Source organism: Dromiciops gliroides, chromosome 6, assembly GCF_019393635.1.
Source record: "Dromiciops gliroides isolate mDroGli1 chromosome 6, mDroGli1.pri, whole genome shotgun sequence".
In the NCBI taxonomy this organism is placed as follows: domain Eukaryota; kingdom Metazoa; phylum Chordata; class Mammalia; order Microbiotheria; family Microbiotheriidae; genus Dromiciops; species Dromiciops gliroides.
The window spans coordinates 107904720-107921670 of record NC_057866.1 but is presented as its reverse complement, the minus strand read 5'-3'; the positions used below and the strand labels follow the sequence as shown (position 1 = coordinate 107921670).

Genomic DNA, 16951 nt, shown 5'->3' with positions numbered 1-16951 from the left:
AACCTCAACGTGCACTAGTCACTTAGAAAAAAATGAATAATAAAAATAGATAATATTATGCCACTATTTTTGCAAGGAGGTATTTCCACTTATTGGTATTGTCCCCAGGGAATAGAAAGTTCTGGCATGACCCACAGCCAGACTACTCAATCTACATGAAAATGTCATTCACTGAGAAAGGTGGCACAAAGTGAGTAAAGTATATAATGGATGTTGCTTCTATAGGATAGCAAATCCAAGTCATCTGAGAAAAGCTAAAATTGGGTTCTAAGAATATAAAAATCATTGGATAGTACCACTCATACATGGAAAATATGAGTTTCTCATAACAATAGTTTAATGACCTGAACTCTTGTAATGACTGAGTTTCTGTGGACATGATCTGGCATATTCTGTCCATTAAGACTATTCATGCAGGCTTCACAGGTCAAGGACTGACCATATAAAGTTTGATTAAAAAAAGGAATCTGTGAATTCAGAAGAAAAGGATCCAAATGAAAAAATAAAACTCTTCAATTTCTCATAGCATCTTTCCATGTTTAATACTGTTGATTAAAGTACTGTAAATATATTTGATCTATTTCCAACTCTCCTGTGGATTAAAAATGTATTTTGTTTACTAGTTAAAATTACCCTAATAAACATGACTCATTGAAAGAAAAGCAAGGACACTGTGATAAGGCAATAGGGGAGGGGAAAAGGGGGGAAAGGGAGGAACCCAGATGCAATTAGTCTAATAATTATCCATATCATGGAATCAAAAAATAACAGACTACATTTCCAAATAGTAGGATCCACAGTTCATGAATGTTGTGTTCTTATATATAGACTTAATGCTGACAGTGAGACTTTATGCAATGAAACCCAAGCAGGGGGGGAAACCTTCCTATATTTTTTCAACCTTATTTAGAAAAAGTTACTCAATCTCCAACATGTTCTGGGAGGGTAACTATTTCTTCCAAAGGAGAAAGGAGCCTGGAAAGTTCATTCTCAAAATGCCTGCTTAGTTGTCTATATGCCTATAGATGAATAGATACATAAAAACAAATATGTATATGTATGCAAGGAGCATATATATGTATGTATACACACAGAAATACATTATATATACATACGTATATGTATACATATAAACAAATGTAATGAAAGCATTACTCACATGGTGGGGGGGATTTGTAAAGAGGTTCATAGAGATTCAGTTAGTTGCTCAAGGTCATATAGCTACTGAGAGTCAGAGACAGAATGTAAACTCCATTCTGATTCTCAGACTAGTGTTTGGTTGCTTGTTGTTGCTGTTTTTCTCCCTATTACAGGATGCTATCTTGCTAGGAATTCACTCAGAGTTTCACAGGATCATAGAATATCAGAATTCAAAGAAGCTTTAGTCCAAACCACACAAGAACAAGAACTCTTTAAGATCTCCAGTAGGGGAGGAGTCTGCCACCTTCTGAGCCAGGCATTCCAATTTGAGATAGCTTTCTCAGGAAGTTGGTTTTTTGGTGTTGTATTTTTTAATGTGAAATCAAATCTAAAATGTACTACTTCTACCCACTTTTTTGAGTTTTGCCCACTGGAACCAACATTAGAAAGTCTAGTCTCTTTTCCATGTGACAGCGATTTAAATACCATCCCTGTCCCTCTTCCCCCACCAAGTCTTCTCCAGGCTAAACATCATGTTCAGTTCCTCAACTAATCCTTACATGGCATGAATTTGAGGCTCTCTGCCATCCTTTAATTCCTTTTCTAAGCATTATTTATACATCTTACTCCCACCAGTTCCAAGGATTCTTCAATCCAGTGACACGTCTCCCCAACCCCACTCCTCAACTCTGAGAATTTTTGCTATAGTCCCTCATGCCTGGAATTCTCTCCCTCCTCACATCTGCCTCTTGGCTTCCTTCAAATACAACTAAAATTCCATTGTTTCAAAGACACCTCTTGCAGTCCTCCTTAATCTCTAATTAGAGTGAGTAAGTGAGAGAGGTGGGGGGGGGGAGATGTTTCCATGTTGTCTCCCCCATTGGAATGTAAGCTCCTTGAGAGCAGGGATTGTTTTTTGCTTTTCTGTGTATCCCCAGAGCTTAGCCCAGTGACTAGAACAAGTAACTGCTTAAGAAATACATTGATTTATTGATTTGATTTGACTTAAAATTATTTTAAAACTATTATTTCTATAAGGATTCTCATAGTATTAGAAATTATATTTGAAATCAGTTACTAACATAGGAACAAATTACATTCAAGATGAAACGGGGAACCAAAGACATTGCCTTTTTTTTTTTTTTTTTAGCGAGGCAATTGAGGTTAAGTGACTTGCCCAGGGTCACACAGCTAGTAAGTGTTAAATGTCTGAGGCCGGATTTGAACTCAGGTACTCCTGACTCCAGGGCCGGTGCTCTATCCACTTCGCCACCTAGCTGTCCGACATTGCCTTTTATCTGCATACAAAAGAATTTGGTGATTGAAACTCTCCTATCATACTCATGCCCTTTCTATCTCTAGAAAGAATCTCTAATCTGCAAACTCTAGAAGTTGTTCATGTTTTCATTTGCCCCATTCCCTCCATCCCAGCTCTCAAAAGTGTCATCATAGCTTTTGCATAGTCATTGTGAAAACCTTATGCCATTTCCCTTTCTCTAAACAGAAGTATGCAAATTCCAAAGAATCAGTGACAGTTCAGAAGGTAGTAGCAAAAAGAAATAGAAAGAGACCCTTCCTGAGTTCAAACTCCTGACACTAATATCCCATTCATCAACCCCGCAACTCCCAGGGCTGACCATGAGTACAAGAATTTGGGATCTGCTATATTGAGACCTTCCCTATAACTATCTGCTTTGGGAGGGTGATGAATCTATAGTTTAAATCTATAAATCTTTAAATCTATAGTTTAAAGGGATATCATCTAATCCAGGGGTCCTTAACCTGTTGTCTGTAAACTTTAAAAAAAATAAACATATTTCAACATGATTGGTTTCTTTTGTAATACTATGTGCTTTTGTTTCATGCATTTCAAAACATTGTTCTGAAGAGTCCACAAACTTCACTGCCAATAGGTTAAGAAGCCAAAAAGTTGACTCTTATCTAGTCAAACTCTCTCATTTTTTAGAGGAAGAAACTGAGGCTAATGATTCATTCTGTCATGCAGAGTAAGTAGAAGAACTGGTGTTGGAACCCATGCCTGTTGATTTCAAATTAAAGAGGGAGTTAATTTTTCTTTTGAGTGAAAGCAATCTTTAAAGTAACCCATCCAAAAGATCCCCTGCTAATATCGTGGGTATAAATGGGAGATTTATATTTAAAATGAGCACAATTAGGGGCAGCTAGGTGGCGCAGTGGATAGAGCACCGGCCCTGGAGTCAGGAGTACCTGAGTTCAAATCCGGCCTCAGACACTTAACACTTACTAGCTGTGTGACCCTGGGCAAGTCACTTAACCCCAATTGCCTCACCAAAAACAAAAATGAACACAATAAACATCTTTAATCTATATTTGTTGGTTTGGTGGTTGGACAAAAAAAATTTTTAAGTGTGAGCCCTCTAGTAAGTTGGAGACCATAACTAAGATAGTCTGATACAGTAAATACCTGCTCCGATACTGTTTGAGAGATTGATAAATTCTGAGTAAGGAGTGGGTGTTTTCCATATTTGAAGAATTCTTTGCATGGTCTCACAGTGATAAGATAAATGCTGAAAAGAAATGAGTTGTTGAAGACATAAAGAACTACAGATATGAGGTCTTTTATTTTCTCTTGCTTTGTCAAGCACAAGTTGCTGTTAGAAACAGTCGGACATTGCTAAAATAAATAGGGCCATCACACTTTGACCATCCTTGTTGGGAAATGGGAAGGACAACTGTGGACGTTCACCAAGCATATCAATGGAATGACTTAGTTAAGAAAAGGGGCATAGAGTTCTGGTGCTTCATAAAAATAAGTTGTGAATTTTGGACCAGGCTTTGAAGTACTATAACAAACCAGTAAGGTCATATTTAAATATTATATAACTATTAGGCCTTGCCATAATTAGGGAGCAGACCATATTGGTGAGTTCAAAACTGATTTGCTTCATTTTTTTTTCCTTTAAACTCTGATAAAGTTCACAATTTTAAGAAAAATTTTGATTTGTTTTTTGCTAGAAAGCAAGAAAACAAAGGGTTTCCCCATCCTTTTAAAACTAAATAGCCACTGTGAAGTTCTATTGCATCATTAGGTATAACAGTTCCATTAAAAAAGATCCATTTCATGTCATGGACTAATAACTATATAATTATATGCAGGTAATAAATACTAATAATAGTTCATAAATAATGCCTTGGCCTTACTTGGTTCCTTTCATCTAGGTCCTTAGAGCCATTTACAAACATTAATTAAGAAGGCCAGTTGAAGTCCAAGCAACATAATGCTAGGATGAGGAGTAAAATATTGGAAATCTGGGAGTAATAAAACCAACAAGGGCAGCAGCCAAGGAGCAAGAGTAACTCACCAAAATAAGACCATCTCAGAGAGACCCTTCCATTTCTACTTGGCAAATAGGAGGGTCATAAAGAGTAAATAGTGATTGAATCGTTTAACACTTACTGTGTACTTAAGAAGGGATCCAGAGAGGAAAATGCAGAAAGTGAAAGGTTAAAAATCCTGACCTCCACAGTAGGAAAGGCACTGACAGTTCTAATAAGTCTAGTGTAAGAGAACACCTGAACAGTTATTTAAGAAGCTCAGTAGGAATCATGAGGTAAAAAATCATAACGAGATTTAATTGTAAAGACAGACAGGCAAGATCCCAACATGAAATACAATTCTCCCACATTTAGACGTTTTGCGTCTGGGCTAACAGCATTTGTAAGCATGGAATGCGGGGTTAAGACCAAAGAAACATTTGGCTGAAAAGCTGAACAATGACTGGATAGATGAGCTCATCCAATGTGCCAATAACTATAAATGCACTGCCCTGATACACAGTTTTGTGTTGAGTTCTAAATGCCACATTTTAAGAGGACTATTGACAAGGCTGAGTGCATTCAAAGGAAAGGGACTGGGATGATTAGGGGTCTGAAAAAACATTCTTTACCAGGATCAGCTAAAGGAACAGAGAACTCCTAATCTAGGGAATACTTAAGGGGAATATATTCCTTGTCTTCAAACAGTTGAAGGACCCTAAGATGGTCGAAGGATTAGACTCATTCTATGTGGCTCCAGAGGAAGTCACAGGGACACAATGTTAGCAGAGCTGTCCAACAGCTGAGTGAGTTGCCTTATAACACTGAGAATTCCTCAAAACTGCTTAAAGAGAAGTTAGCAAACAAACAAACAAAACAAATAAACAAACAAAACCAGGTCCTTTTTCTGTCTAACTTTATCACTCCCATCTTAATACTTGTGAAGTTGATTTCTGAATCCATGTGTATGGCTTATGATTTATTATTATTTAATTTCATCTCATTAGGTTCAGCCCAGCATTCTAGCCTATCAAGATCTTTTTAGATCCCGATTCTGTCATTCATTGTCTTAGCTACCCCTTCTTAGCTTTGTGTCATCTTCAAATTTTATGAACATGTCATAAAATTTTATATGCTGTCTCCCCTTCTGAGAGCGGGAACTGTCTAAATTTTTCTATTTGTAGCCCCAGGGCTTAGCACAGCGCTAGGCACATATCACTTAAAGTTCTAAAGTAGGTTCTTTTCATTTACTCGTTCATTTATGCCTTTATCTAGAGGGTTGATAAAAATGTTAAATGGCACAGGATCAAATACTGATCACCTCCTGGAGACCTCCTGCCAAGCTCAGATTAAACCATTAATAACCATTCTTTGAGGCCAGCCCTTCAACCAGTCTCAGCTATAGCTATTCATCTTTTGCACAAGAATAGTATTAGATGCTTTATCAAATGTTTTGCTAAATTTTAGGTCAACTTATAGCAAATTGGAAAAATATAAAAAGGTCAGTCTGATAGGACCTGGTTTTTGTTTGTTTTGTTTTGTTTTGTTTTTAGTGAGGCAATTGGGGTTAAGTGACTTGCCCAGGGTTACACAGCTAGTAAGTGTTAAGTGTCTGAGGCCAGATTTGAACTCAGGTACTCCTGACTCCAGGGCCAGTGCTCTATCCGCTGTGCTACCTAGCTGCCCCTGATAGGACCTGTTTTTAATGAAGTCAGGTGGGCTTTTTGTAATCACCACTTCCTTTTTCTAGATGCTCCAATGACTTACTCTAGAAATTTCCCAGGAATAATTGGAGTCAGGCTTTCTATTTATACATTCTCATTTTCTCTCTCTCTCTCTCTCTCTCTCTCGCTCTCGCTCTCTCTCTCTCTCTCTCTCTCTCGCTCTCGCTCTCCCTCCCTCCTTTTATTTCTTCTCTTTTTGAGAATTACAAAGACATCTGCCCTTCTCTAAGCCCATGGTAACTCTCCTATTTTTCACAGTCTTATCTATTTATTATCTATTATTACTCATGGTGTCAGTTTTTTCAGTACCCATTTCCAGAAATAGAAAACCCTGACTAACCATCCCATGTCTTCATCTATCCTTCCTACCAGGGAAGGAGAGGAGCAGGAGTTCGTGTTTGTGCCTTTCTTCTATTTCTAAGGGCATTCCATTTTATCTCTCTTTCTAGGCCAGACTGAAAGCTCCTTGAAGGCAAGAATTATGCCCTATTCAATTTCTTATCCAACAAAGATCCCACATGGGACCCTGCCCACATTCAGATGTATTAAATTGATAGCGAGCCCTCAATAAACATTTGTTCAATGAATAAATGCATGCCTGGAATAAGGAAGGGAAGAAGCACAACCTGTATTCTTCTTGTTCACAATCATGTATGATATGTGAGTTGGTCAAATCAAACCACTTCAGGTAGCCAGGACAAAAAGAAAGACCAGAAATCTTGGGCAGAGCAGCAACTCACACAACCCAAACAACAAGCAAAGCACAAACTCTCATGATGTCAGATGGTAAAATACAGAGGAGGAAGAGGTGGGGACAATCAGAGAAACCTCATCTACTCCTAGGTAAATTGGTGTAACACCACGTCAGACAAATAACAGGAGGAAAAGCACCAAGGTCTGTCACACTGACTTCTCAGATGAGCCGAGATCATCATTAAAAAATGCACAAGTGTTGTTAGGATCCCCACCCCTCTACGGGGTGCAACATTGCCTGTAGTCACTTGGAAAGTCATGGAGGCTGACTTGGGATATGTGCAACTCTTGCGGCTGCTGCCTATAGGAGAGGGGAATGTCTGCAACCTGGGAAACTCCATCTTCAGGAGGGCACGTGTGTAAGTGCAATCAGATGAGAGTCATAAAACACACTGACCTGAATTTGCTGCTGCAGGAGATTGATTTTGTGCTGCTGTTGCAGAAGTTGTTGCTGCTGCCTCGCAATCTGTCAGAAAGAAAGTTTCGTTAAGTTACAATGAAGCGTTTAAACCCCCAGCATCACCTCAGGCACATCTCCTGGCATCCAAACGATGTTTTATTGTACCTTCGTGGGTAAAGGCTACTGGAAAGTGAGGGAGGCAGCCCAGGAAAGGTGGAGAAAAGGACAAATCCCAACCTGGTGCCGTCTCTCTGCTGGCTCCTAAATCGCTATGGGCAGATGAGCACCGCTGCTTCAGGGGGGTTTGCAGACACGTATCACCCGGACCCACACCTGTCATCTTGAAAGGCCCGGAATTTGAAATTCTGGCCCTTAGAGAGTGAAGACTGTAAAACTGTAAAACTCCAACTACACTTTCCTGACGAGATTAATTTGGGCTGAGAAAGCAGAAATTGGAAGTAAGAGTTGGGCAAAAGTGAGTGACTTTGCTACAAAATCTCTCTAGACTCGCTTTGGAAGTCAGAGGCAGAGTTCTGTCTTTTTCGGCACCTATTAGAGGAAATCTTCAGAAGAAGCAAAAAAAATCAAGCAAAAAGTTACCCCAGGAATCCCCGAAGCACCCCTTCCAAACACCTATATGTGTGTTCATGGATATAGGTAGAATATGGCTGCATTCAAATGCAATGTCTTTGAGAACAGAGTCTGTTTCCATTTGGTTTTATATTCTCAGAACTTAGTACAATGCTTTGGATATAATGATTGCTTATGAATGCTTTATCCATTCATGTAGGTTTAAGTAAAATAATCAAACTAATAACAATAGCTAGCATTTATATAGCGTTGTAAGTTTTGCAAAGAATTTTACAAATAATTATCTCATTTTAACCTCACAACAGCCCTGGGAGGTAGGAGCTATTCTTAGGACACTTCAAACAATTTCTAGATGAGGGAACCAAGGCAGTCAGAAGTTGTTATGTGTTCATGGTCCCACAGCTAGCGAGTGTCTGAGGCTGGATTTGAACTCAGGTCTTCCTGACTCAAGGTCCAGAGTTCTAGTCACTGTGCCACCTAGCTGCTTGGAGATGATAGAGATAGATAGATAGATAGATAGATAGATAGATAGATAGATAGATAGACAGACAGTTGGATGGATGATAGATGGATGGATGGATGGATGATAAATAGGTAAGTAGGTAGATAGATGATAGATAAATAGATAATAGATAGATGATGGGTAGATAGGTATAGATTTATTTGATACAGAGACAGGTGTGTATGTGTGTGTGTATGTGTGTGTGTGTGTGTGTGAGAGAGAGAGAGAGAGAGAGAGAGAAAGAGAGAGAGAGAGAGAGAGAGACAGAGACATACAGAGAGAGAGCGAGAGAGAGAGAGAGAGAGAGAGAGAGAGAGAGAGAGAGAGAGAGAGAGAGAGAGAGAGAGAGAGAATAAGGAACTCCTGATAAAGAAACTCCCTCTACCACATGAAGATAAGCACCTGCTCTAAAATGTGTAGTCTAACAGAATTGTCTATTGAATTGAGAAGTTGGTTAAGTAACTTGGCCTGGGTCAGACAGTTAATGTCAGGGACAGGACCTGAACCTAGGTCTTCCTAAAACTGAGGCCAATATTCTATTCATTACACCACTGTGTGTATATATATATATATATATATATACACACATATATATATATACATACACACATATATACATATATATACACATACTTATGTGTATATCCATGTACACATCCATATTTATATATGATATATGAATATATATATATGTACATGCATATAGATAAATATATGTCTATGTGTGTACATAGATACATGCATGTGTGTGTGTGTGTATGTATCTTGGCTCTTTTCCCCACTGCCTGTGAAGTGAGCTACTTAGAGACATAAACTTTCAGGTAAAAGATTTCTCAGGTTTCTGTATTACAGAGTCTCTCATCCTCTCCTATGGGGAGTCAGTCAGTCTTATCATTCATATGGGGATTCCCAAACAGGTACTCCATTCTTTTTCCTGGTTAGAAAATTGGATTCTATGCCTGAAAATATCTTCTGGTGTCCAGAAGGAAGGGTTAAGCACTTCAAATAGTCTACCTCTGGCTGGATGCTCTCCTTAGGGGGACCAAACAACTTCCTTAGGATAATGGTGCTTACCACACAGCACAGGCTAGATAGCAGACTGCACATATCTCAAATGTTGGATCATTACAGCTTTAAATCTTGAAGACAATGTGATGGCCAGAGGAAGCTCACTTCTAGATCGCGCTGCAGCAGAGAACCATGGGCAGGGAAGGGAGCAAGTCCAGGGAGGCCCTCGGCTTTAAAGGTATGCTTCAGCAAAGAGCAAGTGACTCATCTCCCTGTTTCTCAGTCCTAAAACATAAAGTGGCCGTGCCTATATTCTAGGGACATAGATCTAGGATACGGAAGGGACAGAGCATCGGTCCTCAAGTACACTCCCCAGGCCTCCTAAGAAGGAAGCAAATTCCCCAGGCCAATCACCTTCCCAGTGAGGTGACCAACAGAGTGGGCTTTGCCCGAGACCCAAGTGTAACCTCAATGGTAGGTTCTTGTCCTAGGAGTAGGGCAGATGGAGCTGGGGTCAGGGTGACTCAGTGGGAGTGGGAGAAGGGAAAGGAAAGGATACCACTTTAGCCCATGGACACAGTCAGCTCTCCTTGACACAATCCAAATCACTGGAGCACAGCTCACGCTGCAGCTCTTGGTTTGATGCTAGGGCCTCTGAATATTTATTTCCTGCTTGGAAACCAGCGAAACACCACTAGGCATCTAATATTGATGGTACCTCCTAAGTGATAAAGTGATGCATAGAAATGCATCCCAAACACCACAGCGCAATTACCATCATCCACTCTGGATGTATAGGCTTGACACAGTGAAGTATGGGACATAAGCACCATGTGGCTCAAATTCTGAATTTTATTTGCCAATCGGCTGAGATACATGCTCGCTTCATTGGGCATGACAACCTAGTTTTAAGTGTCATTTAATTTTCATTTTGAAATATAATTACAAAGTGTTCACTGTAAGATATCACTCGTCTGCAAATGTGTCAAGATTAATTTGTGCTAGCTTATTCACAAGTGTCAATAGTTAATTACTGTGTCATCTCTGGATGGCTAAATGACATTCTAACTTCTGATTTTTTACAGTCTTCCTTTATGTTATTTTCCATTAGGGGCTGAGTCCATATTCCTACATGTGGGCAAATATTCAAGCACATAAAATACCAGACGTCACAACTCATTAAAATCAACAGAGCATATATTGCTCTATATACCCCTATAAAATACATTTAACTGAAAAGATAATTCCAGTAATAATGTCAGATTCCTAAAAACTGCACATTAATTTGGGTCTGTCCGATCTAATGCCTACAGGACTGCTCCATGGGATCATTGTTGTTAAGATTACAGCACTCTAATGAGACGTGGAGAGCATTTGGGAGAGTGACTACCTTTAAAATGATAGAGTTTAAACTGTATTATTCATCTTGTTTCCTTTTGACTAGTTCACAGACAGTTTTTAAAACCGGAAGGACCTAAGTGGAGCTCTGTGGCTCAAGTTCATGGGTCCTTAAGAAAGTAAATCTTCACAACATTGTGGGGGAAAGTATCAGAATTTGGCTTGAAAAATCCACCTGTGCTAATAAAAGGCAAATGTATCAGATGCCTAGGGGGAGAACTACCCCTAAGCAATTGACTACCTGCCATTTTTCTGGTATATACATAGGCCTCGTTATTCTAGAATACTGCATGTTATAGCTACTTTGTCCAGCTGAGACTTTCCTTTGACCACAAATGGCACACCTTCCTGCATTAAAAAATACCCAACAGGTTCTGAGGGCATGAAGGTCATTGTCCCTGTGTCCCACCACCCTCAAATCATGAAGCTGCTCCATGTGACCTCAGTCCTTTGTGTGGGGCTCCCAGCCCAGGATGGGGTGGTTTGGCCTCCTCTCTGGGTGCCTCACCTGCTCTTGCTGCTGGCGAGCGAGGTCCATCTGCTGCCGCTGCTTCTCAATCTGGGAAGCCGCTAGCTTTTTCTGTTCATCATGTGCAGCCAGGAGCTGCTCCCGTAAACTGATCAGCTGGGTGATCATGGTGGAGAGCTGTCGTTCTTTCTCTGCCAGACTCTCAGGGGTACCTAAAGGGGGGAAAGGAGATTGGGCATATCTAGGAACATTCTTACTGGCAAGTGGGCAAGATACACAAAGGCACTTTGAGCCTAAGACACCCAACTCTACTCTATAAACGGTGGCTCTGCTGCACATCAACCTACAGCTGGATGGCCGGGGGCCATCAGATCCAATCCTTCATTTTCCAGATGAAAAAGCAGAGGCTCAAGAAGGGCCTCTGACTCCAGATCCAGACCATTTTCTACTGTACCATTTACTTTAGGGACAATCCCAGTGGGTGAATGTAGGCCATCTTCACAAAGGCAGAGCCACAGAAAATCATGAAGAACAAGCATTTCCATCACCAGAGCTGAGGTTCCTAAACTTTTTAAAGTTATGGACCTTCTGGGCAGTCTGAGTAAACCTATGGTCCCCTTCTCAGAGTGGTGCTTTTAAATGCATTTTAAAAATAAGATGCACGGTATTACAAAGGAAATGAATTCTATGGAAATGCCATTATAAACATCTTTTAAAAGCAAGTTCACAGACCCCAAGTTAAGAACCCTCACACCAGAGAAACTAATGACATACGACAAAAAGGGAGTCTCATCTTCCAACCCCAAAATATGAGTAGCAAATCAATTTCTCAAATACAGGACAGGAGAGATATTGCCGGACAATAGCTATTGTGAGAAAGACCTGGGGATTCCAATGGATTGAAAGTTCAAAACAAGTCAGCAGCATGTATGGCCAGCACAGCAACCAGTGTGATCTAAGGCTGTATTAAGAGGCACAGCATCCAGGAAAAGGGAGAGGAGAGAAACTGTCTTCAACAAGGATCAGACCCAATTTACCGTGTCCAGTTCTGGGTACGGCAATTTAATGTCATTGACAAACTGGAGAATGTCCAGAGGAGGGCACTCAGGATGGTAATGGAAGGAAGGAAGGAAGGAAGGAAGGAAGGAAGGAAGGAAGGAAGGAAGGAAGGAAGGAAGGAAGAGAGGGAGGGAGGAAGGGAGGGAGGGAGGGAATGAGAAAGAAAGACAGACAGACAAAGGCAGGGAGGGAGGGAGGGAAAGAAAGAAAGAGAGAAAGAGAGAGAGAAAGAGAGAGAGAAAGAGAGAGAGAAAGAGAGAGAGAAAGAAAGAAAGAAAGAAAGAAAGAAAGAAAGAAAGAAAGAAAGAAAGAAAGAAAGAAAGAAAGAAAGAAAGAAAGAAAGAAAGAAAGAAAGAAAGAAAGAAAGAAAGAAAGAAAGGAAGGAAGGAAGAAAGAAAGGAAGGAAGAAAGGAAGGAAGGAAGAAAGGAAGGAAGGAAGGAAAAAAGGAAGGAAGGAAGGAAGGAAGGAAGGAAGGAAGGAAGGAAGGAAGGAAGGAAGGAAGGAAGGAAGGAAGAAAGGAAAGAAGGAAGGAAAGAAGGAAGGAAGGAAGGAAGGAAGGAAGGAAGGAAGGAAGGAAGGAAGGAAGGAAGGAAGGAAGGAAGGAAGGAAGGAAGGAAGAAAAAGAGAAGCATTTATTAAGCACTTACTATGTGCCAGGCACTGTGCTAAATACATTACAAATACTATTTGCTTGAATTCTTACAACAACCCTGGGAAGCAGGTATTACTATGATGCTCATATTATAGTTGAGGAAACTGAGGCAGATAGAGGTGAAGTGATTTGACCTGGGTCACACAGGTAGTAAGTATCTGAGTCTAGATTTAAATTCAGGTCTTCCTGACTGCAGGCCCAGCATTCTATTCACCTAGCTACTTCTAGGACTAAAAACTCTTCTCTATAAGGACCAGTTAAAGGAACAAGAGGAAAAAAGAGAAGTTTATCCTGGTATGAAAAAGACTCTAGGGGATCATGGATTATGGTAGTTGCTTTCAAGTAGCTAAAGTATCTAAAATCCTGTAAGATAGGAATTAGATCTGTTTTTCTTGGCTTCAGAAGGCAGAACGAGAACCAAAGGAGGGAAGTTTGGGGCAGGTAACTTTCCCTACAGTCAATGTAAAAACTTGCTATTGGCTGCCTCAGTGATGCTTCCCTCCATCAGTAGGATCTCCAAGCACAGAGTAGACAGTCACTTGAAGGAGATATTTTTGCAGGGATTATAGTCTGACTTTCTTGCAGCTCTGAGAATCTCCTGAGCTAGAATGGGAGAGTAGAAAGAGCTCAGGTCAAAAGACCTAGGTGGGGATCCAATCTCTGTTACTACTATTTGTGCTACCAGCCATTTATCTCCCTGGATCTAGGTTTCTTTCTCCATAAAAATGAGAGATTAGACGATCCCTAGGATCCCCAAGGTTTCCTCCAGAACCTACAATTCAAGTTGCATAGAAAATAGATATTGCAAAACCAAGATAATAAAACAAACCCCCAAGATGGCCAAGAAGTCCTCAATATTTGGTACAAATTTTTGTGTATTTTTCAGGGTCTTTGTATACTCTGAGAATCACCCTCAAGGGTGTTCCTGGTAGTACAATAATGCCACGTGGCACTGAGATCAGGAACCCAATTACTAAAAATAAAGAGCCAGGGAGCACTAAGGAGGGACTCAAAACTGCCACCAATGAGAACAAACTCAACCAAAGATCATAGTCTAGATGGGGGAAGAGTGGGTTGGGGGGAGGGGTGAAGACTGGGACAAGTGGAAGTTCCCAAGTTCATTCTTTAGAGGCAACAATGTTGCTTTGGGGCTCCCTCACCCCGTTTTTCACTTGTCATCCTTCAAAGGAAGCAAACATCCTCAGGGTTGAAAAGGTTATGCATAAGGATATGGTGTTTAATAAGGATGAAGCCTCCGAACACTTACGGCATGCACTAACGGTGCTGAACAGTCTTTTTATGGGTAAATTGCACAGCTCTCCTAAGTAAAGGGTACAGAATCCTTTTGTGAATCTAAATTAGAGCATTTCACTGTGGCACAAGATAAGAATTTCAACCCACTGTACTCGAGCCACACAGGTTTCATTATGAAGGAATGATCTATGATTTGAAAGCTTTTCAGAAAGAAGCCACCAGCTGTCAGCAACGACAAAGATGGTCTTTTTTTTTTTTTGGTGGGAGGGGGTGACTAGCCTCCCAATGGCTGTTCTTTCCCTCTTCATTCCTTCAGAGGAAACACCAGAAGACAAGAAGGGGGCCTGGTGATACAGAAATCAGGAAGAGGCCCTTTTGTTGTTGTTGATGATGGCTCTGCTCCTTCATGGGATCCTGGCCAAGCTAAGAACAAGAGTGGCCAGCCAAAAGGTGACTCTTTTGTAGCAGAAAAGCCACCACATGCTTCAGACAAGCCATCTTGACGAGACTTGTCGCCTACAAAGAATAACTCGAGAACAATGGTGGAAATCACACTTGCATGTGGAATTTTTATTTTAAACATTATTAAAATAAGTTTATAGGGTAGGCATGGCTTTTTCACTCAACAGTGGAGAATTTAACTCACAGACAAGAAAAAATAGATTTTATCAGGGATTGTGATCAGATGCTTCCCAGGTCTAATGAGGGCAGTAAACAAAGATAATGGGCATACAGGGGAGCAAGAAGGATCTAGGTAAGAGAAAGAAGAACTGTTTAGCCCAGAAAGTTCTTAGACCTAAAGAAAATAAAAAAGCCTCCTTTAGCCTATCAGGAAACCTTCCCAAAAGCATGAGACTTTATTACTAAGGGGAACAAAGCAGGAACAAGGAAAGAACTAAGAAAAATATACCTTCCTATCAATACACTGATAACTGGGTAGATCCAAGAAGTCAAGGTAAGGCATTTGTGTGTCGCCTTTTGTTGTTGTTGTTGCTGCACTCATGAGTTGTTTTTTTTTTCATATCTCAAAATGTTTGTAAAATATAAAAATCTTTAGAATAAACAAAAGCATAAGGAATCACCTCTTTCTCTGATCTTTTATTTCTAGAATGTCTGCAGGCTACAAGCTAAGCTGCAGCTTCACAGAAATAGTGCTGGCTCTGGAAGTCAGAGCATCCCACCTCTGATACTTGTCATCTAACCTCTCTTGGCCACAGTTTCTTCCTCTGTACAGTAATGGCCTCTGAAGTCCCTTCCAGGTCAACATGTCGGTGCCTGTGATGAGAACTGTATGATCACGGTACCTGAGTGTATGACTTTAGGAAAGTTATGTACTGAGGTGACTCTTAAAGTCCTGCCCAGCTCCAAATCTATGAACCATGATCAGTGTGTGTGTGTGTGTGTGTGTGTGTGTGTGTGTGTGTGTGTGTGAGAGAGAGAGAGAGAGAGAGAGAGACTGAGATAGAGACGGAATTCCCAGGAAATTGGAATACTTGTTAAGTCACAAACACAAGAGTTGGCTGGGACATTAGGACTCCTCTGGGGAGTACTAGGCACTTTTTTTCCTACCAGATTTATTCAAACATTCCCACAAACTTCAATCGTTTTGGTTCAACATCAAGGTTTGCTGTTGTTGTTGCTGTTTGTCTTTTTGAGTTTCTTTTGGTTTTTGGTTTTTGCTGGGCAATGAGGGTCAAGTGACTTGCCCAAGATCACACAGCTAGTAAGTGTCAAGTATCTGAGGCTGAATTTGAACTCAGGTCCTTCTGAATCCAGGGCCAGTGCTTTCAACATCAATTTTATTTGGTTTTTTATATTAAGTGCCCACTCTAGAGCAGGCTCTAGACTTTAAGGAGCTGATCCCTTTCTCTTCTGCCCAAGAATTCCAAGAGCCAAGGAGGACCCGTAAAAGGTCTCTCATCCTCTGTTTAAAGATGAGAGCAACAGATTCCCCAACTTATAAAAGAATATTTTGACACAGAAGTCATTAGCCTGGAGTCCACGAGCTTTTAAAAATATATATTTTATAGCTATTTCAATATAATTGGTTTCCTTTCTAATCTATGTATTTGATTCATGCATTTCAAGACACTTTTCTGAAAGGGAATCTATAGGCATCACTGGACTATCAAGGGGCTCTGGGTGAAGGCCCTGTCTTTGATGCTTGGAAATATAGATAAGAAGACCTCATATTATAAAACAAAGTGAAGCACTATATGGAACTATTACAAACATCACATCCTGCCCTCAATAGTTTTTTTTAATTACACACATTAAGGGACTCCTATCTATAAGACCTGAAAAGACATCAAGGAGCTAAAGGAGGAGGCAACACACCAGAGGGGTTTTGTATTTGCATTTGTTTATTTGTTTTGGAGGGTCCAAACCTATGATTTTATTTGTGGAGCAAGTTCCCAGTGGAAAGCTTTCTTCCACCAAACAGATCCCCAATTCTCCTTTATTATACAGATGCAGAACCTTGCTTGAGACCCCTTGGGATAAGCAACTTGCTCATGGTCATGAACTTAAAACCAGGTATCCCCCCTGTCAGGTTCTTTCTACTCTACAGTGAAAAGCCATGTGGGAAGCTGCATGTCTTTAATTTGCATCTTAACTTGATAGACAAGGTTTCTTAGCAAGGCTGCTAGGCTGATGTGGTTGATACTGCTCTGAAACTTTGCTCAAGTCTCTTCACAGGACTTGAGA

The 16951-nt window shown here is 40.4% G+C and overlaps 1 protein-coding gene across 1 annotated transcript in view; it reads right to left on the bottom strand.

Moving 5' to 3' along the window:
• Nucleotides 1-16951, bottom strand: part of SOX6 (SRY-box transcription factor 6) — a 375577-nt gene that overhangs the window by 218160 nt on the left and 140466 nt on the right. The window contains 2 exon segments of the mRNA XM_043971912.1: nt 7309-7377; nt 11319-11491. Of these exon segments, the coding sequence (XP_043827847.1) occupies nt 7309-7377; nt 11319-11491 (242 nt within the window).